Raw genomic sequence first — 25,828 nt, forward strand, 5'->3', positions numbered from 1 at the left:
CTATCACTCTTAAGACATTGGTAATCATGAAAAATAAATAGTTACAAGTTTCTAGAATATAAAACTTCTAATAAACTTCCTTTCTTTCCTATTGAAATTTTCAAAATTGTTTGAAAAGGGGAATTTACTCTGTCCTATCTGAAGCTAATGTTATTTTACTCCTACAGTCCCAGGATATGGATGGGCAAAAATATAATTTGTTCCATTTTCAGATTCATAGTGGTCAGCGAATGACTTATTTATGGGTAAACAAATATGAAGCAACAGTCTGACCAAAGCTTTCTAAAACTCTTAGCTTAAATGTGTAAGTCAACAATATTAGAAAGATGTGTGTAAAAATTCTAGCAAGCCCTTCCTGCCAAAGATGGAATAAATCAAACCGTTAGAATGCTAATGTAGGAGATTGAGTTTATTCAACAAGTATTTACTGAGCCCTTACTACGTGCCAGGCACTCTTTAAAGGTGCTGAGAGTAGACTGCATTGATTAAAAATGTACAAAATTCCTGTCTTCACTGCGCTTACACTCTGGAGAAAGGATACAAGACAATAAACATAATAAATAAGTAAATTACATAATAATTTAGAAGGTGATAAGTATTACCTTACAATGAAATAGAGCAGTCATGAGAATGAATGGTGACAAGTCTTATCTGGAAATTCTCCAAAACCAGAAGAGAAAAAAGTAAACTTCTATCCTGGAACACTATATATACATCTCCATACATAACGAAGGAAAATATTTCTGGCTCTTTAATGTTCACGGGATTTTCAAAGAGATTTTTAAAACATGGAAGTAGTATTGAAGACTAGGAAAACTAACTTTTGTAAAATACGTGCTCAGTACAGTGTTACTGAGGCAATGCGATCTCTGCTTACTGCAGGAGTAGAAGCTTCCACAGTTCCAGCACATTCCATGATTCTGGCCATACTGCCAACCACAGTGAATCTGCAGAGCCACATGGGCTGAAGAAAGGCTGCTAGAGACTGACAATGTGGAAGAACTCAAACAGTTTTGAGATTTTTTTATTTCCATTTCCTTTTGTAAAATACAGCACCCTGTTTTTTATTGTGTCAAAGAAGGGTGAGCTCATTAAAAAGGGAAACTGAAAAAAAAAAAAAAGGAACACCCACATTTCCAATTCCACCTCCCTTCTCAAATTGTTCAAGATGCACACGTTTATTGTCTATCAGTAGACCTAGCTCTTTCCACAGTTATCAGAGGTTAACACAAAACTACCAAGGAGATACTTTTCCTTTAAGTTCAAATTCCATTCCAACTAAAGCAACCAAAACAACTAATGTCTAGTTTTCCTAGCTTCTGGGGAATTAGGTTCCCAGGTAAGAACTGAAAATGGAGAAAAAATGGTGTTGCCGTCCTTATTCAGAAAGTCACTATTTTGAGCAAAATGGGGCTGAGGCAGAAAATCCAGGTTGCAGGACTGGGAAAAAACGAGTGTCTGCCCCATGGGACACTTATAAATTGTTCACTATAACAGCAGCCCTTTCTAGAGGTATTAATGTCATTAAGTTGTGATAATTCTCCAGAAACCCCAACAGCCCTGCATTAAGAACATCTGGAAACTGTTCAGATGACACAAATTCCTCTGTTTCCTGCTGTTAAGGCTTCCATGATGCCTCTCTGTGGCATCTACCACCACCATTTTTTTCTTTTCAAATCTCCTCCTTTCAAATCAGCAAGTGTACATAAAGTGCAAGTGAGGTTCACTCCCTCGCTGTGCTCCTAGGCTCTTTTCTTGATAGTCAGTATTACCAAATCTATCAGGTAAACCACTGGCCGAGTAGGATGTCTGCAGGAAATTTCTGGAGTTAACAAATGAGTTCATCTGGCCAAGAGAGCATCTGAAGATCAACAGTCTTGGCAAGAAAACATGAAGTACCACACACAAGACAGGGAGGTGAAGAATGCAAGAAGTAGCAGGGAAATTGTTGTCACTGAAGAGGCCATCTTTGGATCTCAACTCTTAAAGAGAATTCAGGAACCATTACCAAAATGAACAAGGCCAGCAGATTTCAGCGCACAGTCAGTCTTCAGTGAGGGCAGATTCAGATTTCCCTGGGTCGGGGACAGAAAGGAGAATAGAGGTATGGAGTCAGCTCTGATGAGTTTTATGTCACAAATGTCACCAAAAAGCCTCCAGTAAACACTTCCCATCTTATATAAGCCTCCTGATAGAGCTTTGCGAAAGGGGTTTTCTGTGGTGTTTGAGAGGTATACAGTCCAAATGGGCTATGGGCTAGGCAATATCATACGTGTTTCCTTACTGCAGGATCTCTTAGAGCCGTAACTGAACATGCTAGTGACCACTGTGACTCTTTAAGAGAGGGATACAGGATGCAACATTTCCCACATTTCTGGGACCAGGAATTTACAAACTTGGCAGGATTTGTGTTTTAATGTAACATATTTTAGAAAATGCTGCCTTACAATACTGGTTGGAAGGGATAGGAATAGTGCTATGTCATATTCAGTTTATATTACATGAGCCTTGCTTTTATACTGAGAATCAGTCACAGTCTCACCCAATATGATAAATTTGCCATTGTAACTGGGTTCCATTATATGTCCTTTGCAATATGCCAGAATCATGGGCAGAATTTAATATTACATTTGACTGGTTAACATTAATATGAAAAAGTTAACTATTTCCCATCTATCATAAACCATCATACATTCATTGAGCATTCTCAGGGGAAACCCCTTGCATTGCTTCTGATTTTTCTACGAAGCCTAAGGCCAAGGTTTCAGGATAAAACCCATCAAGATATCATTACATATAAAGCTAAGCTATAACAGACTGAACAGAGTGTATTTAAAAATATGTAACATTGAATAAAAGTCAAGGATTAACTTGATCAAAAGTCACAGAAAATTATCAAACACATACTAGTTAAATTCCTGAACTTCTTTTTGGCTTCTGCCCTTTCTTCAGCATCAAAGTACCAGACAGTCATAGCATATCTGTGAAAGATAAGCAGATATAAGGAAAGAGGTTTAATGCTACTACTAAAAACACAAATGGCCAGGCACGGTGGCTCACACCTGTAATCCCAGCACTTTGGGAGGCCAAAATGGGTGGATCACGAGCTCAGGAGTTTGAGTCCAGCCTGGCCAATATGGCGAAACCCTGTCTCAACTCAAAATACAAAAAAAATTAGCCGGGTGTAGTGGAGTACACCTGTAATCCCAGCCACTCAGGAGGCTGAGGCAGGAGAACTGCTTGAACCCAGGAGGCGGAGGTTGCGGTAAGCCAAGATCGCACCACTGCACTCCAGCCTAGGTGAGAGAGCAAGACTCCATCTCAAAAACAAAAAACAAGAAAAAACCCACACAAATGTCCTATAAATCTCACATTGAAAGTTTTAAAGTTTTCCCTATTATTAGAAGTCTACCTTGATTTTAATTTAAAATTAACTTCTCTGGTTTTAATTCTATTTCAACGTAATAAAACGCATAAGGAATTCCAGGTATGTGCCAGGAATTATCTTGAGCATTAGGAATTCAAATGATCCTATGAACAGCTCTTCCTCTTCCACAAGGATCTCAGGCTTAAAATAAGGGAGACAGGTGATTTTGCAATAATGCAACAGGTAAACATGACCTCTACAGAAAGAACTAGAAGGAAGTCATTCTGGTAAAGACTAGGAGACCCAAGTGGGTGGCGAGAACACAGAGAAGAGATGACATTTGAGTGAAGCTTTGAAAAATAACTTATGTAAATCACAGTATGTTTAAAACTCCTGGCTTGCTTTCTTTAGTTTTGGACATTGAGGCAAAGTTGCAACTGAATAATAATAATGCCCCAGAACTTTCTCCTGCATCCTCACTAATTTGCTTTATCCCATTCATTGGGTAGACTGTAATGGGAGCCATTTCATGCTTGGGTTTTTTTTGAAGTTTCGTTTTTCAAATGATTGTTAGCTACCGAAATTTCTATAGCACTTAGTTTTTTTCAAGGGTTTCTCATCAACATTTGCTAATGTTTTCCCTGTAAAGTCAGTCATCATGAGATTGGGGAATAACCAAAGACTTCTGCCACAAACAATGGGGTCTAGTTATTGAACCCCATGAAACACAAAAGATGACTTCAGTGGTAGAATTTGTTTCCTGCTCATCTGGAAGACATTCCAGTTTGGCAGTTAATATATAACCCTGTTTAGGGTTAAGCTGTGTGATTTTGGCAGGAGGACACGTGATCTTAATTTAATTAGGCTTAAGATTGAATCATCATCCTACCAAAACTCTCTCCTCCTGCCCTGAATGCTAGTCTCAGTACAAGCTGATCTTCATAGCCCCCCAGTGCTGCCTGGTTTATTGCTTTAACACAGACAAACATAAATGAGAGGCAGAATTGGGAATCAAGATTTTCTAGATTGGTTCTAAACAATACTAAGTTGTTCAGTTATTCTGAGAATCTTCATGTGCACATGATAAAGAAAAGATTAATAAAACATCCAACTGTTGGACTATGGATGCAGCAAGCCCAAGCCAATTTCAAACCAAAAAAAAGACAAAAAGGAAAAGTCAAAACCAATTACTCTTTCTTTTCTCAAGGTTCTTTCTCTGCTTGCAACTAGCAGCTCATAAACTCATCCAAAGTAACCAGACAGTATTCCTGATATGGGCAGCCAAGATTCTATAGGCATAGTTCAACATTAGGGTTTTTTTTAAAGGGAAAGAGAGGTAAGGGAAGGGGGGAAAGGAGGGAAGAGAAAAATACTCTTGAGAAGCTGGAATCCAATATGCTCACCTAATGGAAAACAATTTGTTAACAGTACTTTCAAAGTGAGGTTAGCTTTTGTATACTAAAGAATCCAAAGATTCCCCTTTAATTTTTGTAGACGCCAAACAAGTTTGCTATCAGCTGTGGGGCATGGTCAGTCACCCGCAAGCACATAACACAAGTTCAGAGAGTTCTCTGGAACTAGGGTTTGTACAACAAGCTCCAGAATGGGAATCATGGCCCCAGCTCTTACCTGGTCGCGTAAGAAGGCTGCACTTCGTGTGGATTCCTGCGATCTGACCAGAAGAACAGGAGTCTGTCAAAAATGGGCTCCACATCTGCTATGAATGATTTCCCCTCTGGAAATATCCGCAGGATCCCGCCATGTAGCTGAAAGCCACAAAGAAGGTAGATTATTTCCTATCTCTCATGTAGTTTATCAACAACCATATTTCAGCCCCATTTAGAAATATGCCATCTGAGAACCACCACTCCAAATGCATGGTACCCCAGATTCTTACTTCAACCTCATACTTTGTATCAATTTTTTTTTGAGATCGAGTTTTGCTCTTGTTGCCAAGGCTGGAGTGCAATGGCACAATCTTGGCTCACTGCAACCTCTGCCTCCTGAGTTTAAGCAATTCTCCTGCCTCAGCCTCCCGAGTAGCTGGGATTACAGGCATGTGCCACCATACCCAGCTAATTTTGTATTTTTAGTAGAGATGGAGTTTCTCCATGTTGGTCAGGTTGGTCTCGAACTCCTGACCTCAGGTGATCTGCCCACCTCGGCCTCCCAAAGTCCTGGGATTACAGGCATGATCCCAGCACTTTGGGAGGCCAAGGTGGGCAGATCCGGTATGCCCAGCCACCTTGTACCAAATTTTATTTCAGACTTGGCTAGAGATATCTCCTTATTCACCTTAAACCAAAAAAAGCATTCCCACTCCCACAGTCATAAAGCCCATGGCTATAAAATAGAGTACTATTAGATTGAATCATACAGATTTGCCAATATTTGAGTGTTTCTGACTTAAAAAAAAACAAACAGGCTGGGCGTGGTGACTCACAGCTAGAATCCCAGCACTTTGGGAGGCTGAGGCGGGTGGATCACGAGGTCAGGAGTTCAAGACCAGCCTGGCCAAGATGGTGAAACCCCATCTGTACTAAAAATACAAAAATAAGCCAGGCGTGGTGGTGGGTGCCTATGATCCCAGCTACTTGGAAGGATAAAGCAGAGAATTGCTTGAATCCAGGAGGCAGAGGTTGCATTGAGCCAAGATCGCACCACTGCACTCTGGCCTGGTCAGCAGAGCAAGACTCCGTCTCAAAACAAAACAAACAAACAAACAGAAAACACAGCAATTTCACATGGTTCCATCTAACCATTAATAACTTTCTAAGAAAGTCATCACACATAACTTCCCCTTCAATTAGAATTTACAGCTCTTCTGAACTCCCTTAGCGTCTATCTGACCTCATTAGTTGGAAGTTACATGCTCTTTTTTCTGAACTCTCAGATCACCTAATCTGCACCTTTTATGACATATATCACTCTCTTTCTTGAATTACTTTTTTTTTTTTACATGTCAACCTATTCAACCTAATAGAATAACCATATTAGAGTAGAATTCAAGCCTCACACATCAATGTTTCTTCATAATACAATGCCCGACACTACCAGGAACTCAAATATTTGTTGAATGATTCCAGACCTTCCAATTTATTATTACCAATCTGATAACTTTATTCTCTAGTCTCTATCAGCACCTCTCAAGATTTTAAAGGAGGCCTAATGGATGTATTCCAGTCATGTTACCAAACAGGGAGAAGAGAAAGGCCTTTTTACTGATTCAGTGCTTTCCCAGGTTTCATTTTTCTGACTCTGGATAAAATATTATTGCTTTATGACAGCCAGTATTTGCCTAATGAATGGGAAATGGAGATAGAGAAGGTTCAAAAGCCAAAAAAGCTTGAAAAGTTCTCTGACTTCCCAGACTCCTAAATCATTCTTAACTTTTGGAAAGCATGCAGAGTCCAGACGAATGTCTGTAAGCGTGGAAGCAGGCTTCATATCTCCATCTATCTATAAGTTCTATAATACAAAAATAAGCCACAAAAGCCTTTGGCATTCACAAACCATAGTAACCCATGGCAAGCAGCCATCAGTGAGACACATCACCCTGAGGGAGAGGACTGTGTGGGAAATCTCTCTTGGGGATGGTTTTACATCCTACAGTTCTATTTTTGTGGAACTTTCTCAATGCTGCTGCTGGGAGGAAAAAGTGTATATCCAATTCTCCACTGATGAGAGTCAGAGCAACCCTGAATTAAACTGAAAAAATTCATCCTTAATCCTAACATCAAATGACCTTCCCTTCATCAACTACCCTTCCCAGAGGTAGGGTTAATAATCACCCTACCTATCCCCCTCCAAATTAACTTCATTGTTTTCATCTTAACAGCTTGAGTACTAATTCCATTGTTGCAGGAGGTCTTGAAATGGAAATAGAAATTATTCATCAGTGGGAGACAGGGCAACTATGAACTCAATACAAACTCTCCTCTAACTTATCTGAATTCCTTTTCCTATAGTTTCTAACCCCACATTCTGCTCCCATTATTCAAAAGTACCTTGGCATCCCAATTCTTGTTCAGATAGTAGATGCAGGTGATACAGCGACCATCGCCGTTGGGGTTGTCCACATGGCGAACATAACCTGTTCCGTTTCCCGGATAGCAAGCCACCATGGCCTATGGAGAAATCCCAAGCAAGCTGGTTAACAAAGCTGAAACATCCCCTCCTCCCACTGGTGAGCAGACAAGTAACACAGTCTCCTTGGGTGCTATGTGACATTTATAGGTGGCTTCTGGCTTCTTAATTACATATATGGTACATAAATTGGGACTCTTCTGTGTATAAGACTAATGGCCAGGTCACACCTATGGCTCTGCCCAGTGGAAAGTGGTTCAACAATATTCCCATAGTTCTAGAACATTTTAGACAGTTTTTCTTAAAGTAACCTATCTACATGTCCTATTTGCATAACCTATTTGTATGCCCTGCCTTTCTTCAATACTGCTTTTTGGAAAAGCAGTTTCTAGGTTCTGATGCTAGACCCACACAATCAGAGTCACTAGGTGTGGAGTTTAGGGATTATGACTGTTTAGCAAGTGCTCCTGCATATCACTTACACTGTTTCAGAACATTGGCTAAAGATACTTGCAGATACAAAGTGACAAAACCAATCACCAAAGGAGGAAAAGGTCAGGCTTACTCAATAAAATGCTTAGGATAGAAGGAAGGGAGAAAAGTCAATAGGAAGCCACACCTTAACTTGTTAGCATAGAAAACACAGAGAGATTCCTTTCAGGGAAAAAGCTATGCATGTATCTTAATATGTGTTTCTTAATTCATGTCTTCTTCCTGATAATTCTCAAATCAGGTGATAATCTCAAGTTCTGTTTCTTCGTCTAAGTGCTACCTGTATCAACCAGGTAGAAGAATAGAGTAGAAAACCACACCAAAAATCCTACTGAAAATTACAATTAGAGAAAATACACCTCTAATTGTTCCACGGAAGAATTATAACAGAGTGGGGAGGTGGGGGGAAGGCAAAGTATAGAAGGTCAGTTCTTCTCTTCACAGGATACTGCCAGGTTTTACAAACATTTTTATAGGGATGCAGTATGTGCAAGAAAATATTAGAATCAGCAACATAAGATGAGGACAAGGGTTATTTTTCCTGTTCTACTCACTGATGTATTCTTAGCACCTAGGACAGTGCCTAACATATAGAAGGTGTCCATTTAAAATGTGATAAATAATGGCCTGGCGCGGTGGTTCACGCCTGTAATCCCAGCACTTTGGGAGGCTAAGGCAGGTGGATCACAAGGTCAAGAGATTGAGACCATACTGGTCAACATGGTCTCTACTAAAAATACAAAAATTAGCTGGGCATGGTGGTGCACGGCTATAGTCCCAGCTACCTGGGAGGCTGAGGCAGGAGAATTGCTTGAACCCGGGAGGCGGAGGTTGCAGTAAGCTGAGATGGTACCACTGCACTCCAGCCTGGCGACAGCGAGACTCCATCTCTAAATAAATAAACAAACAAATAAATAAAAATAAAATGTGATAAATAAATCAATGAAGCTGGGTGCGGTGGCTCACACCTGTAATCCCAGCACTTTGGGAGGTTGGTCAGAAGTTCGAAACCAGCCTGACCAACATGGAGAAACCCCATCTCTACTCAAAATACAAAATTAGCCAGGCGTGGTGGGGCATGCCTGTAATTTCAGATACTTGGGAGGCTGAGGCAGGAGAATTGCTTGAACCCAGGAGGTGGAGGTTGCGGTGAGCCAAGATCGCACCATTGCACTCCAGCCTGGGCAACAAGAGCGAAACTCCGTCTCAAAAAATAAAAAAATTAAAAAACTAAAAACATAAATCAATGAAATAGTGAATGGCTTTTTCTCTAAAGAGTAAGTTCACATTTTATCTAGATCAACAGCTATTTCTGTCATTTAAAAAGACCTATCTTCAAACATACATGTAAGGATCCAGGCCATGTATTTCCGGATAAGTGGCAGTGTTGCTTCATTGGTAAAATGACCATTTGAGTAGAGCCCCAAACTAAAGGGCTAGTGGTTCAATGAATCAACTTCAATGTGGCTGCTGAGTCACTCCAATAGTAGCATGAAAACATGAAACTAGGCATCACACAACTTGCATACCAGATCAATAATAAGGCTGAATGGTAACTTGACTTTACAATGATTTTAAAGCTTAAATCACCATCCCTCTCAAACTTCATATCCTCATGTAGCAAACAATCCCCATATCCTGCCTTTGAACATCAAAAGGTCAATGTGATGTCATCCTTAGAGCTCAAGTTAGGCTGTTAGAAGGTGAAACTGTGAGGCAACGTCGGTCAAAAAGATTTAGCAAATGATGGTACCACTAAGCAAAGCATGGCTTGAAGGAAGGGTGATTGGTAGCAAACAGAACTGATGGGTCTAGCAAGAGAAAAAGAGCTAAGTCAAGTCACCTATAATGACTGAAGAATTACCCACCCCTGGAAGCAGCTATTAGGATTCTAAGAGCCACCACTGAGCCAATAATGAAAGTCGCTTAAGCACAAACAATTACAGGCTGGATTCCCTACTATCTCAGGCTCCCCCTACTGCGTGTGTCTGAAAAGAAAAAGCACGCCGTCAATGCTATAATCTTATATGCTTAAACAGCTCTTCTCTAAGGAAAAGGTCAGTCAGTGGTCTTGATGCCCACCACAGTTCACTCTGCAACTGTGATCCCAGGCTATTTCCTATAAAGAGGGGATTGGGTTACACAGCTGTCCAAAGTCCAAGAAGATCTAAGACTTGAATCTAAGCAGCAACCCTTGAAAAAGCAACCCAGTTCTTCAGGTCATTAAGGAGGTTTCTCTGCCTCAGAATTCAGCTCAGATTAAAATATTGAAAAAAAAAGATGGATACAAGCTCACAAAAGTACATCCTCTACTAAGAGCTGCATCTATAAAACACACAGGGACAAAGAGCCAATTCCAGAGGACTTCCTATTAGGACAAAACCCCCACATGTCAGCAAAGTGTCTGACTGCTTAAAGGGGAGGAACAGAGATAATTGTTCTGGCCAGAGTGAATATTCACCCTCTCTCCTGGTTCCAGAAACCACATGCATCAAGTTGGAAACAATGGAAGGAAATCATTTTCGAGCAGTAGGCCAGTTGAGGCCACATTTGGCCATTTTATCAGTGTGTTTTCTGGATGAGTGGGTCTTTGCTTGGGCACATTCCCAACTGTTTGCTCTTCTTTGACAGGGTCTAAAACCATGAGGCTAAGGATGCACGAGAAGCAAGCCTGACTTCAATAACTAGCCATTCACCTCTGTGCCAATTTGTGCACGGGGCAGTCACAAACTCCGGAAGCAGATCAGTCCAACTGAGTTGCTATCTAAACCTCATCAAGCCGGGAAAGGGATTTAGAGTGTTTAACAGAGGAGAAACCTTCAAAGCTTTATTTTTAAAAGAACAGGCCACAGTAACTTAATGATCATTATAACAAACATGCCAAGCAATAAACTGACACATATCAAGAGGATGTCTTCTTTAGTACAGGCTTTTTATTTATTTGAACTTCCTGACTGGATTAATATTTGAAATTTACAGAAGTTTAACAACACATTAGTGTCATCTACAGCAGCACACACAGTATAGTCCTATAGGTCTATTCTTGGATATGCAGATAAATCCACATGTTCACTTACAGGTTCACCATTCCCTCCACTGACATTATATAGTGTACCCACGCCACCCCACACCATCCCATTCCCAGAGGCCTTTCCTTTGCTCTATAGCAATAGGAAATTAGTGGAGAGGTGAATTAGGCGGTCCCAGGCTGGTGCTACACCAGAATATGTGTTCTAGACACATATGCAGCCATGTTCAGATAAGAAATGTAAGCCGGGCACAGTGGCTCACACTTGTAGTCCCAGCACTTTGGGAGGCTGAAGCAAGTGGATCACACGGTTAAGAGATGGAGACCATCCTGGCCAACATGGTGAAACCCCATCCCTACTAACAATACAAAAATTAGCCAGGTGTGGGGGCGTGCACCTGTAGTTCCAATTACTCGGGAGGCTGAGACAGGAGAATCACTTGAACTGCATTTAAAAACGATTTCAAAAACTTGGCATCAGCAACCTCCACCATCCCCTCAACAACGATGATCATTTTTTCAGACTCACAGGTGAGAAGTGGGTACAACCACCCTGTGGTTCGGCTTACCACTTCTCTACTAATAGTTACCAAGTGTATTTTCATACAAATGTATTTTACATTGCCCATGATTTTGGAGACAGATTCGCTAGTATGACTCAGTCTTGAACAAGTTATAATAAAGTGGTATTTTATGCAAAATTTGACTCAGCAAATTCAAATATTAATTACGTCTCATTTTATTTGCAAAATTTGCAATAAATGAAAATCCATTGTTTAAGAGTTGTCGAGAAGAGCATGATTTCAAAACTATCTGGTTGGAGGAGCTTTAAACTAGTACTCTGATCTACTCACAAATGCTAGATCCCCTGTTGCTGCTAAGGAGAAATACCAGCCAACTTTTTTAAGGATTCATTTTGAATTAAGCATGGTCTCGAGCAAAGCGTACTTTGAATAAAATGCAACCTAAGTATGAGATAATCTTCATTTAACTTATTTACACCCTGATTTGTTCATCTGTAAAATGGGTTTATGAAGACTGAAGGAGATAATCCATGCAAAATGCTTAGTGCACAGCCAGGCACACACTAAATGCTTAATAAATGTTAGCTTTTTGTGTTTTTGAGACCGAGTTTCGCTCTTGTTGTGCAGGCTGGAGTGCAATGGCACAACCTCGGCTCACCTCGACCTCTGCTTCCCAGGTTCAAGTGATTCTCCTGCCTCAGCCTCCCGAGAAACTGGGATTACAGTCATGCGCCACCATGCCTGGCTAATTTTGTGTTTTGAGTAGAGATGGGGTTTCTCCATGTTGGTCAGGCTGGTCTTGAACACCCGACCTCAGGTGATCTGCCCACCTTGGCCTCCCAAAGTGCTGAAATTACAGGTGTGAGCCACCACACCTGGCCAATGTTAGCTATTTTTAAAGATGATGTGGCATGTTTGTCTTCTGACTGGAGCTGCAGAATGTCTCTTCTTCAGAGATCCAATTTTACTTAAGTGTTTGTAGTTTTGAATCCGGGACTGGCAAACTAAAATAGCTTTCGATGTTTGCCAGTAACAAATGATTGAAGCCAATCAGGAATACATGAGTCATGTGTGTGTTATGCCACCTACACTGGGGGGACTTGCTGTTATTTTCAATGAGAGCAAATCTTCAGATTTTATGAGAGTAGCAGGCAGTCAGATATTTATGTAAACTCTCCTAAATATTGTTGACCCCAACTTTTTAATCAGGGCTATAAATAAATACACACACACACATATATCAGGCTATATTTTGAGATCACTGTGTGAGGCCTTCCAAGAAGTAAAGCTACTTTGAGACAGCTCCTGAATGGGCACCTTCCCCATTTCTTTCCACCAGACTCAAACACATCCTGTCCAAAAACAATGCCTCATCCTTAACGCCATCCGCATTCTAAGTGCATCCTCACACCTCCCTCCATCAAGTCCTTCCCCCATGTCCACCCAGTGCAGAGCCACAGAGACCCAGGATCCTTCCCTTCTCCACAATAAGGCACAATGACTCAGACAACTAGATGTGTAAAGAGTTGGGGGCCAGGCACAGTGGCTCACGCCTGTAATCCCAGCACTTTGGGAGGCCGAGGCCAGAGCATCACAAGGTCAGGAGTTCGAGACCAGCCTGATTAGCATGGTGAAACCCCCATCTCTACTAAAAACAAAAAATTAGCCAGGCGTGGTGGCGCACACCTGTAATCCCAGCTACTCAGGAGACTGAGGCAGGAGAATCACTTGAACCTGGGAGGTGGAGGTTGCAGTGGACCAGGATCTCACCACTGCACTCCAGCCTAGGTGACAGAGAGAGACTCCGTCTCAAAAAGTAATAATAAAATAATTTTTTTTTTTTTTTGAGACGGAGTTTCGCTCTTGTTACCCAGGCTGGAGTGCAATGGCGCGATCTCGGCTCACCGCAACCTCTGCCTCCTGGGTTCAGGCAATTCTCCTGCCTCAGCCTCCTGAGTAGCTGGGATTACAGGCACGCGCCACCATGCTCAGCTAATTTTTTGTATTTTTAGTAGAGACGGGGTTTCACCATGTTGACCAGGATGGTCTCGATCTCTTGACCTCATGATCCACCCGCCTCGGCCTCCCAAGGTGCTGGGATCACGGGCGTGAGCCACCGCGCCCGGCCATAAAATAAATTTTTAAAAAAATTCAGAAGGTCAAATATTAAGCTACTCAGAAAAAAAAAAAGAGTTGGGAAGAAATACATGAGACCATGTACCTTCTTCTGCTGGGAAAAACAGTCAAGCAACTCATCACAATGTAGACTGCGATACACTGAAGTTTTCTGGCCAGAAATGGGTCTCATTTATATTCGGGTAACAACAGCCTAGGTGACAAACTTGCCAATGTTTTTAGTCAACTGTGGATAGAGGAGCTGAAGGCTACACTTCCTGGGCTATTTTTCCAGTGGTTTATGGTCAGCACATATTTTAACACACATCTTGACTGGGGCCAGTGAGTGGGGCATCCTCATGATTACCCACGTTAGGTCCCGCCTGCATCAAGGCGCCCTGCTGAAGTAGGGGCCCCATTTGGTGATTCATCTGAGGGAGGGGAAAGGGGATTAGTAACCGCAACAAAGGCACTACATGTGCTAGCAGCAGCTCTAAAAACCAAAATTCTCCTATTTAAAAAGAAAGAAAAACCAAAAAAACCTTTAGGCATGCAAACTCCTATATGCAGGCTATCGAAGGAAGGAGTGAGAACAAAACCTGAGACGTGCTCTTTACAAGTTTTATTTAAAAAATAAAAAAAAATCTAAAGACAAATTAAGCCCAAATGTCCAATTCCATTATTTTCCACTTGGCTCTGACAAGGAATGAGAGAAAACAACTCAAAAAATCATTTGCAACTTAAATCTGGAGGATGCGAAAAGCAAACTGGGATTACCACTTTAGCCTCTATCATCTCCCTTGTTCAGGGATATGTGATCTTCAAGGAAATTCTGTGGGATCTACTGTTGTCAAGCAAATTCAATTCCTACGGAACAACGTTCACAGGGCCTCTTTACAAGACTATGGCAACTATGCAAAGCTTTCTCCAAGTTTTAAGAAAACATCAGTTACACAAAGTTCACACATGCCGCCAGCTGGTCTTCTCCTTTATACAGATTGAACAAAAAGGTCTCGATGTGACGATGAAGCAGCGCTAACTTCTAAGCATTAAAAGTGCTTTAGAATTTTTATACATTCAAACTTCACCTAGACAAGCATGAAGAAAACAGTTGTAGATAACATAAGCTCTTAGAACAGGAGGAAATTTTGTCTAAGCCATCATCAGTTATCTTGGCATCTCGCTGGTTATCTGTGTTGTTGGTTAAGAGCAAGCCTAGCTACTCGCAATTCTGTTTCCTGTCTTCTAGTGCCTCTAGTTAGAGACTGATGTAACAAGATGAGGGGGAAAGAGAAAATACACTTTTGGTGGGCTGTATGTAACACGAGCTGGAAACACATCCAGCCACCATGTTTGTCTTCCCAAAGCTTCAGCATCGCACTGGATCATTTGGAAGATTCAGAATACCAGACAAATACCTGTCAGGTAGGTAATCCTTTCAATAAACCCAGAATTATTCATGAAAATGTTTTTTACTATTTCTCTTTCCACAATGCAGACTACTTCTGCCTCCGTCTTTTGCACCCTAAATCCACACTAAAAATAATTCCTCTCGCAGAACCTACTTACCCAGAACACTGCTACACATCACCTCACCTCCCAAGGTAGAGCAATAGTCATCATGCACCTACACCTGAATTTTCTAATATTGTAGAAACTTGAGAACTTCTGAAAATAAAAAAATTAGAAGTAATAACCAACTCTCGGTTGCTTTAATGAAAAGTGGGTCTGCCCACACCCTCCTGGTCAGGCGAGAGCACTGTGCCTGAGTAGCAGAGAATTTACCATCTTCACTTTAAAACCTGTCCTCAGATGAACTTGGTCCTAGCTTCAGGACCATCAACTACCCAGACTCTGGAAGCATCGATCTCCGGGGTCAGTGATGATGATAGTTCTACCCGACACAGTAGCCCTTTGAGATTCCTACATTAAAAGGATGTAAGATACATGCACGCACACAGACGTCTGCACAGAATCCCAGGGGGTTCAAAGGCCTCTAAAGTCGAACTGTGTTGGATCGAGATTCTACTCCAGGAGACCCACACTTCTCGCACGACCTTCTGAGTGAATCGTCCTCCCCCAGGAAGCCACTGAAAGGCTCAGAGGCCAGGAATTTAAGAGACTATTGTCATTCCTTTCTGCATTGTGGTTAATTCTTCTCCTTGGAGGGGATTCAGCCAGATCCCATGCAATTAGGCACAGTAAACAGGCCCGGCAACACGGCCATATTCATACAGGGTGTTTGAGTTTGGGCAGGCCGCCCTTCCCGTGGAGGACTGGCTCTAAGCCAGCAGGGTGATGGCTGAGTGACAGGGCTACGTGCGCTGCGTGAGGGTGGCAGCCAGCCCACACCCGAGCACACCGCCAGGCAGCCTGAGCTGGGAACTGACACTGGGAACCATCCCCCTCCCCCATCACTACCCCAGTCACCAGAGAAATGTTTTCAACAGGGCTTCCTCACAATTATAAAATCAGCAAGTCAGTCCAGCCCAGGGATCAGGACATCAGGAGGCATTTAACCATTTCCTTTCTGATGCCTTTCCCCAAATATTAACAGCTGCTGTTTCCTGAGAACTCTTGTAGCCGGGTGGCATTTTGCACATACCTTGTTTAATTTCCTGGTTACTGGGAAGGTGAGCAGCAGTGTGTGCCCTGAGTCACACCGCTCACAAGTCCTCGGTAGAAGTCATTAACCCTAGAAGTTACCCTATGGACCTAGACGTTATCACAGGTGTACCTATAGAGAAACATAATATTCAACTTCCTTTGATATGAAAACAGCCTTATCAGAATAATAAAACATCACCCATGGCTCTCTAAAGGCTTCGCACATAACAGAGACAAGGAATACCTGTCACTGCAGGCCCATCTGAGAATGGAATATGTCTCTCTTCAAATTTTCATCTGAACTTAATCCTAAAATACTTAAAAGAATCCATGATAATGCAAAACAATTGGTAAGACAAGACTTTATTAACAGATAATGTATGAAAAAATGTCATTACCAATCAAAACATGTCATGAAAAATGCCTTGAAGCAATCATCTTAAAACAGGAGAAACCTACATTTGCATTTCAGTACTTGGAACAACTGATCTGCTGAATGAAAGAAATGACACACAGCAAGTCAGCGCAGATTAGAACTCATGAAATTCGGTAGCTATATTTATTTACTAAACAAACATTTGTATAGTGCTGTGTGCCTGACACTGTTCTGTGTGCTTCACAAATCTGACCTTCTTCACTCTTCCTACAACCCTACGAGGTAGGAACATTATCTCCATTTTACAGATGAGGAAATGCAGGAACAGGGAGCTTGGGTAACTTGCCTTTTTGAACCCAGTTAGTCTGGCTGAAGAGTGTGAGGTCTTAAAGTCACGCTTTACCAAGGCAGTTTATCTAATGGCTGACATTAATGAATTCACCCCCACCTCATTTTTGAAAGTACTAAGATCTTTGGTTCTACTTGAAATATTTGACTCCACCTACTTCATCCTTGCCTATCACCCTTCCAGCGTGATAGAAAAATCATAAAATACAAAAAATTGCAAGAATATTTTTAAAAAGAGTTTGCTTGGTATTCAGTCTGTGAACTCACAGATCCAAAGGGGGAATTTTAAAAAGACAAGAGGCCAAGGAAATTGACCCTAGTTGTCCAAATTGTCTTGTCTTTTGCTTTGGTTACTCCCAGTGCAGGGCCAACCTCAAGCCCACCAGAAAATCTCCGTAGCCCCTGCAGGGCCCACATGGGCCTCAAATGCAGTTGTCTTGCCAAAGGCCAGACATTCACCTACATTCACCATAACAGGAGGGAATTGGTTCCAAAATTTGCTTCAATTCTAGTTCTGAAAAATTTAATTTGTTGGTACAAATAATAGAGAGGTTATAAACATGTGTGTTTTAACATTTGATTTTTCTCAAAGATTTCCCAAATGAACTAAAAATCTGGTTGTTGTTGTTTTTGTTTTAGCAATAAATAATTAAAGTCTGATCAAGTGACCTCTGACTTTCCTGTTAGCAGGGAAACTAGGAAGATACGCCACCATCCCTATCGAATCTCCTCTTAGTGCATTAACTTTACTCAGTAGTTCTCAAACTTTAGCATGTGTGCAATCACCTGGAGAACCTGTGAGTTTCTAACTCAGGAGGTTTGGGGAGAAACTGAAGATTTTGCATTTACAGCACGTTCCCAGATAATGGTGATGCTTCTTATCCAGGGACCACAGAGCAGCACAGCCATTATAAGGCAAAGTCAAGAGTTTTTGTGCAATGCCTCACCCTAAATGACAAAGGTAAAGAGGAATTAGTCAACTGCACTAGTTAATTTGGGGAACAGAAAGTGGATGGTAGAGCAGTAATGAGGAGAAGTACTACAGTAGCTTCTGGCACCAGCTTTGCAGTGTCATTCCTGAAGCTGGCAGGAAACTTTCCAATTGTAACTTTCTAGCATTGCTGTTTTGTGTTGGGCTCTGCCTCTGAGGATTACTGTCATATCAGTGCCGGGGTTTGACTGTTGGTATGGGTCTACTCTCTCCAGGAATCAAATAAGAGGCACTGAAAGCAACTATTTTCCCTCTCACATGGAAATGCAGTCTCAACTTTAATTCCTTATCCTAAAGGTAGATATATAGTATTATTGTGCCTATGTTATAGATGACAAAGGTTGGCTCAGAGAACTGACTTTCCCAAGATCATAGGAAGATGAAATAAAATCTGAAGTGTCCATCCTAATGTCAAGTGGTAGGTGCTGACCAAATTGAAGTTCAAAACTGAAACAAATATCTAACACATCCATAAAGAAGTAGAAATTGAGGACCATGAAACTTAGCAGGGGCTGACCTAGGACCAGAACCTGGGGCCCTAAGGTTTTTGATTTTTTTGTTTTTATTTAAGCACAGAGACTACATGATTAGAATTGGGACTACTACACTCTAGCAAAAGTACATAAAATAGATTACAGGGAGAATGAGAACCAAATGGCCCTGGCTTCTCTCTGATCCAGACCTGTATGTATGAGCTGCTAGGATCCAGGTGTGACTCAGGTATTTCCAGGGTGAAGCCTAGAATTTTGAAACTGAGAAAAAAAAAGAAAAAAAAAAACTTACAAAGCTAAGGTCCTCCTTTGAGATGGTCTCACATATCATGTCACTCTAATAAAATATTTAAATATTTAGGCATCAAATTAGAGACCAAGCTGTAGCCACCCATCTTCCCCCTTCATTTCCCCCCACTCCCCCTGCCCCCGCCAAAACATTTTAGGTTTTTAACACCCAAATATCCATTGAAATCAAAGTTCCTTTTGAAGATGAAATTAGGCCAACAAGCACCTATGAAGTATAAGAGACTGTTCTAGGCACTAAAAGTATAAGCTTAACAGTCTCTGCATTCAAGGAATTTCTAAGCACACAGTGGGCAGCAAAAACAGCCCAATAAATTAATGTACTGGGGCAGCCTGGATTGAGCCACCACAGAGTTCTAGGAATCCAAAGGGAAGACTTCCGGAAACAGGCACTAGAAGGCGGGAGAGATGGATTCTGATGAGTGGAAGACAATGGGGAAGCTCATTATGCTGGTCAAGTCAGTTTCCAACATTTCAGGGACTGGGAAGAAAGGAAGGCAGAGGTGGGAAATTATTGTGTAGCAAGGTCAGATGTGGTCAGATACAGAGGGCCTTCAAAGCTAGCTAAGTTTACAGTGTTTACAGTGTTGTATGGTAGATAATGAAGAGAGAGCATGGTTGGATTTTTTGATTTTTTGTTTTTATTTAAGCATGGCGACTACATGATTAGAATTGGGTTTGGGATTACTGCACTCTAGCAAAAGAACATAAAATAGATTACAGGGAGAACGAGAACCAAAGGCAAGTGATTTATGGTTACAGTAAGTTACCTTAAAAAAACTTCCCCCCTCAAGGATTTTTCTACTAAGGAAAGGAAGAAAATTCAGGGTTTTTTTCAAAAAAAAAAAAAAAAAAAAAAAAGACAAGACTTGAGATTCTATAGTGAACCTAAAAAGCAAAACTAAACAAAAAAGGCACAATAGGTCCTTGATGAACAATACTGAATGTTCCTGCCTGACTCTTTCTTCAATATTTTGTGTTTAAAAGGGGTTTTATTGCCCTGGCCACTCACACCTGTAGTCTCAGCACTTTGGAGGCCTTGAGACCAGCCTGGGCAACATGGCGAAACCCCATCTCTACAAAAATAAATAAATAAAAGTTCCCATCTCTACAAAAATAAATAAAAGTTTTGTTTATTTGACTCCAATCATTCAGTTTAACCCGCAAAACAATATGAACATGAAAGAAATCATTTCCCCGCCCCAAAAAAGAACTCAGCAGTCGTGTGGGGCGCATTAAGACTTCCAAATGATAGGTCCCTCAGGTCTGACTAGATAGATGAGCAGAAATGAGAGGGAACCTGGAGGGAGGGTGTGGGCTGAATCTTTGTTCTGACAACTTCAAAACAACTTGAGGTTCTCGTATTAGAATAAAAAATGATGTTACTGACACCTGGAATTGAGTTTTTCATTTTGTCTTCTTCCCACTGACAAAGAATCAAGGTTACTATCATATTATTAGATTCTTTGTATTCCAGAATTATTTTTGTATGACAACAGTAACTATTTTGGCCTCATTTTGGAAAGAAAAAACAATGTTTAATATGAGATAGGCACATTTACTCCAGAACCTGAGAATCATTGATCATTGTACCTTCTAAAGAATCAAAAATTGGCTTGATTTCATAAGGAGGTATTGACACAGTACTGACCGTGAAGAACACTCAGTAACAAGGTACCGAATGAATCCAATGTGAAAGCCTGCATTATACACCAGCAAACCCAGGGGCTGCAAGGCTGGCACTGTGTTGGGACCAGGGCAGGAAAACATGCAGTCACTAAGGACTCACCAAAAACAGGGACAGAAACTCACCCATAATCAATATCGAAACAAGATGCAAAATTAAAGTAAGTGTCATACTGGTTTAAGATGGAAATAGTCAAGAGAAAGGGGGTACAAATTCTATGTATAATTAACCAAGACAACTGATCTTGCTTGGCAAACAGACACATAGCACTGAATCTGAGCCAAATCAACAGCTCCTGGCAATCTGCCAAAACTGAACTCCTTAGTCTGGCATCATAAAATGATTTGTCTGTTGTATTTACAATTCCAGTGCCTCTGGATTCAGCTACCCACTGGGCACCCCTGGCAGATAACCAGCAAAATACATCTGAACTATCATGACTGTCAGAACATGTGCATTTGACAAACACTAGAGAAAAGTGACGCCCGTTTCTTAGAGCAGTATTAGTGAACTACAAAGTGTTGCTAGGAATTGTCGAGTCTGTTGCCGTAATAATTAACAAAAAATTAATAACCTTCTCCATAGTGTTAACCTGCAAGCGACTCCTTGGTCTTCAGTGGGCATGGATCAAAATGTCATTCAATTTACCTAGGGCTGCAAAGTTAGGTCAAAAGCAGAGGCCTTGCCAAATCAAACATGAGTGGCCTTCCAAGCTTTATCGTGAAGTACACGAGATGCTGGGGGTGCCTGAACTCTGCTCATTATAGGTTGGGTAGAACTCCACCCTGACCTTTAAGCTTCATCAGAGAAGTCTTTCATACATGGTGTGCTCTTGGGAGAGGGTCATAAAATGCAAGGCTGTTTGTTACTTATGAAATGACAAGTTTTTCCAGCCAGATTCAGGAATCAGGAAAAAACTTACCAATTTTGCTTGAGTTGAAGCAGAAAGGTTAGAAACGGAAATAATTCATGACACTCCAAAGCCTAATGCAGAGACAAGTTTGCATAAGGGTGTTTATCAATTTTCAGTCAGAATTATATTTAAAATTCCCAAATAAAATGGTGATGCTGCTGAATTAGCCTACGGACCCTGGGCCCAGTCTACCTGACTCACGGAACAACTCCAGCCAGTGTAGCTCCTTCTCTATTTTTTTTTCCAGGCTGGAGTGCAATGGCACAATCTCGGCTCACTGCAACCTCTGCCTCCAGGGTTCAAGCGATTCTCCTGCCTCAGCCTCCTGAGTAGCTGAGATTACAGGTGCATGCCACCATGCCTGGCTAATTTTTTGTATTTTTAATAGAGACAGGGTTTCACCATGTTGGACAGGCTGGTCTCGAACTCCTGACCTCATGATCCACCCACCTCAGCCTCCCAAAGGGCTGGGATTACAGGTGTGAGCCACCGCATCCAGCCACCCCTTCTCTATTAAAGTACCTTTTACCCATTCCTTCTCAAGGACCTGCTCAAGATATCATCATCTCTCCAAATATAAAAACAACTGCTGAACGATTGAGACATTGGAGAGATGTGCTTTCTAATATCTCTCTAGCCCCAAAAACCCATATTATTAAAGTCCTGTATAGTTTTGATCAGTTGTTCTGGCTGCTTCATTTTAAGTTAACAGAGAAATTGAAGAAAACCCAAAGAGAAACAATGGCTGACTGTAAAAGTGTGCTTTTTAACCAGAAAAAGAGAACGAGTTCGTGACAACCACCGCACACTACGCTCAACTCTCAGCTTAGTTCTTTGGTGGTTTTATAACGACTTGGCACCTCCATTCCCCCCTGTCCACAGACAGGTCTACCACAGTGCGCAGCACTGAGTGATCTGTGAATGAATTAAATCGATATCCCCTGATTATCCACTTCACTGAAGCAGATAAGGTTGTAGTAAAGTGGCCAGTGGCCCAAAATTGAGCAAAAGAAATTACAAATTAAACACACACAACCCCCTGCCTTCTTTGTTTCCAAGTGTCATTCACAAAATAGACAAAAAAAAACATCTTGAAGGCTTGCCCACTGGAGAGACTTGTTTCACTGTCACTAGGGCTGCATTCTGTAAATTATTATTGTGGAGTAATTTCCTTCCTCCAGGAGCTAAGTTATTTTTATTTTATTTATTTATTTATTTATTTATTTATTTATTTATTTATTTATTTATTTATTTTGAGATGGAGTCTCACTCTGTTGCCAGGCTGGAGTGCGGTGGCGCAATCTTGGCTCCCTGCAACCTCGGCCACCTGGGTTCAAGCGATTCTCCTGCCTCAGCCTCCGAAGTAGCTGGGACTACAGATGCCCGCCACCATGCCCAGCTAATTTTTGTATTTTTAGTAGAGACGTTGTTTCACCATTGTTGTCACTGGCCAGGACAGTCTCGGTTCTTTGATCTTGTGATCCGCCCACCTCAGCCTCCCAGAGTGTTGGGATTACAGGCGTGAGCCACCGGTCTGGGCAAGTTATTTCTAATACAAAAGCTTTTAGAGGAATCCCTTACATCCTTACAGAAGGATGTTCCAGAGTTTCGAACTCAGCACTCCTCCCCAAAATACCTTGTTCACAGATAGATTTTTAAGATTCTAATTGCAGAGGCACCATTTATGGTATCCAGTTCTCAAAAGAACTATACCTCTCATGGGCCCTGGCAACCATATTTGTGACACATGGTTTCCACATGCCTCCCACCATGCCTGACTAAGGCAGATAGGTCCCTTGAGCCAAGGTGAGATAATCAGACTTTCTCCCAGGCCATGAAAATAGGGATTCGGTGATGTTCCTCAAGTCTCTGCTCATCTGGAACTGAAGCTGAGGCGGCCATTGTGGAGCAGTCATCTTGAGCCATGTGCATGGGCGGGCAGCAAAAGCTGGATTGAAAGGAGGGGAAGAAATGAGCACAAGCAGGGAAGCAACAATGGAGGTCATGAGGCTCCTGAGAAAATAACACATCGGCTGGGTGTGGTGGCTCATGCCTATAATCCCAGCACTTTGGGAGGCCGAAGCGGGTGGATCACAAGGTCAAGAGATCGAGACCATCCTGGTCAACATGGTGAAACACCGTCTCTATAAAAAATACAAAAATTAGCTGGGTATGGTGGCGCGCGCCTGTAATCCCAACTACTCGGGAGGCTGAGGCAGGAGAACTGCTTGAACCCAGGAGGCGGAGGTTGCGGTGAGCCGAGATCGAGTCATTGCACTCCAGCCTGGGTAACAAGAGCGAAACCCCGTCTCAAAAAAAGAAAAGAAAAGAACACGTCAGTTGTCCTGGATGCTGAGGACTTTCTGGTTCCTAGTTCATGCCTCTAGGCTTCTGAGGACTCTGACTGCATTTCTTGCACTTGGATCCTGAGAGAGAACCTGATCTTCATAGCACATATCTCATTTTTTCCTTAAAGTAGCTTGCAACCATGATAAGCTCCATTAAGTAATAGCTATTCCTGACCTCACAGGAGAAAGGTGGGCCAAAACTGCTATTGCTCAACAGCAAAGGAATAAACACACCACCTTGCAACACATCTTCTTTTATTCATCAATTTTTTTGCTGTTTCATCATTCCTCTTTATTATTTCCAGGGAAGGACTAATCTGTCTGTTCACAATGCCATCTTCCAGAGCTAGTTTAGTCAGGAATCCTAAGAACAAATCCTGTCAAGAAATATTTTCCTAAAAATAACAGTAGGAAAACACAAGCACAGTACTCCATTTCTTCTTCAAATGTATTCAACTGACCCACTTCAATGTTTGAGGGTATTTTTTTAAGCCTGAGAAATTAGTCAAGTGTGAATGAGACAATCCTACAATTCAAAGGTATACAAAAGTATAAATTCATCATTGCACCACCACACCTGCACAGTACCCCACACCGAGAGAACACTCCATAAACATTTGCTGTATAAATGAAAGGATGGAGCCAGGCGCGGTGGCTCACACCTGTAATCCTAGCACTTTGGGAGGCCGAGATGGGTGGATCACCTGAGGTCAGGAGTTCAAGACCAGCCTGGCCATCATGGTGAAACCCCATCTTTTAAAAAAAAAAAAGAAAGGATGGAAGTAGGAGAGCATAAAAGGAAAGAACATAGTCTCTGGAGTTAGACAAACCTGGGTTAGAATCCCAAATTTCCCCTCTGGAGACTTAAAACAATGATGAAGACTCAGAATTCTGCTAAAAAACTCATATACATCATCTTATTTAATGCTTCTTCCCCCAACAGCTTTAAGGCACTATTTCCTCTCATTTTACACCTGGTGTAAACCAAGCAACTTGCCTAAAGCCACAAGGTTAGCAACTCTGAGCCTAAGCTCCTAACCCCAAGTTAAATTCTTTCTTACCACTGGCTTTGAAACTTTGGGCAAAGTATTTAATCACTCAATATGTTTAAGACTCTGTTTCTGAAGATGAAGCAAGATAGTATTTGTAAAGTGCTTAGCATAGCACCGGACAATACAAACTGCTCAATAAAAGGTAGTTCTTATTATTACAGTCACCAGTGAGTCTACAGTGAGCTATTTGAATCAGAGACACTTTCGGTTCTATAAATTATACATACTCTGGAAAACAGCCATTTTCAAGATCTAGGCAGCCAAAGAAAAAGGAGAAAATTATGACCAGTATTTATCTTGGATATGGTCTAAAATGTCCAAAAAGGAGTAGCAGATAAATCCTTTGTTAACCTGAAAGCAATGATCATGCTTGAAGTTAGGGGGCGCCATACTGCTGTACATTACAGGAACCACTTCTGCCAAGGGGTCTTCAACACCCTTGGATTTTTTTTTTTTTTTTTTTTCCTGGAAACGAAGTCTCTTTCCGTCGCCCAGGCTGGAGTGAAATGGCGCAATCTCGGCTCATTGCAACCTCCGCTTCCCGGGTTCAAGCAATTCTCCAGCCTCAGCCTCTTGAGTAGCTGGGATTACAGGCGTGCCACCACGCCCAGCTAACCTTTGTATTTTTAGTAGAGACGGGGTTTCACCCCGTGTTGGTCAGGCTGGTCTCGAACTCCTGACCTTGTGATCCACCCGCCTCGGCCTCCCAAAGTACTGGGATTAGAAGCGTGAGCCGCCCCACACCCGGCTCTCACCCTTGGATTTTTGTCCAACAAAAATGAGGTACGTAAATTCTGACCATTAACAACTTTTTTGGCAGGGAACAGGACCATCTAATGTTTATTTCCATATTTTTCCACAATTTCAATTTTAGGTCCAGTATATCTTTCTGTTTTACTACCAATGCCTTTGTTATTGCTTCATTGAAATAAAGGGCAATATTATATAATTCAATGATCTTTCCAAGTCCAGCAAAGAACCAAAAAAAAAAAAAAGAAGAAACTTGGCTAGTGTATTAATAAGCATAACCCCAAGAAATTTAAAGTAGCTAAAAACAATTGGTCCGAAATAAACGTACATATTGGCAATTGTTGAAA

General features: G+C 41.6%; 1 protein-coding gene across 2 annotated transcripts in view; it reads right to left on the bottom strand.

Moving 5' to 3' along the window:
* Positions 1 to 992: 992 nt before the first annotated feature.
* Positions 993 to 25,828, bottom strand: part of EGLN3 (egl-9 family hypoxia inducible factor 3) — a 28,081-nt gene continuing 3,245 nt past the window's right edge. For both annotated transcript variants that reach the window (XM_064365780.1, XM_012468746.2), the window contains exons 2-5: positions 7,375 to 7,494; positions 4,997 to 5,133; positions 2,908 to 2,981; positions 993 to 2,075 (exon numbers count right to left, since the gene is read on the bottom strand). In XM_064365780.1, coding sequence (XP_064221850.1) covers positions 2,044 to 2,075; positions 2,908 to 2,981; positions 4,997 to 5,133; positions 7,375 to 7,494 — 363 coding nt within the window. In that variant the 3' untranslated portion in view covers positions 993 to 2,043. The remainder of the gene's footprint in view (positions 2,076 to 2,907; positions 2,982 to 4,996; positions 5,134 to 7,374; positions 7,495 to 25,828) is intronic.

Source organism: Aotus nancymaae, unplaced genomic scaffold (genome assembly GCF_030222135.1).
Source record: "Aotus nancymaae isolate 86718 unplaced genomic scaffold, 86718_ANA_hifiasm-v0.15.2.pri h1tg000062l, whole genome shotgun sequence".
Lineage (NCBI taxonomy): Eukaryota > Metazoa > Chordata > Mammalia > Primates > Aotidae > Aotus > Aotus nancymaae.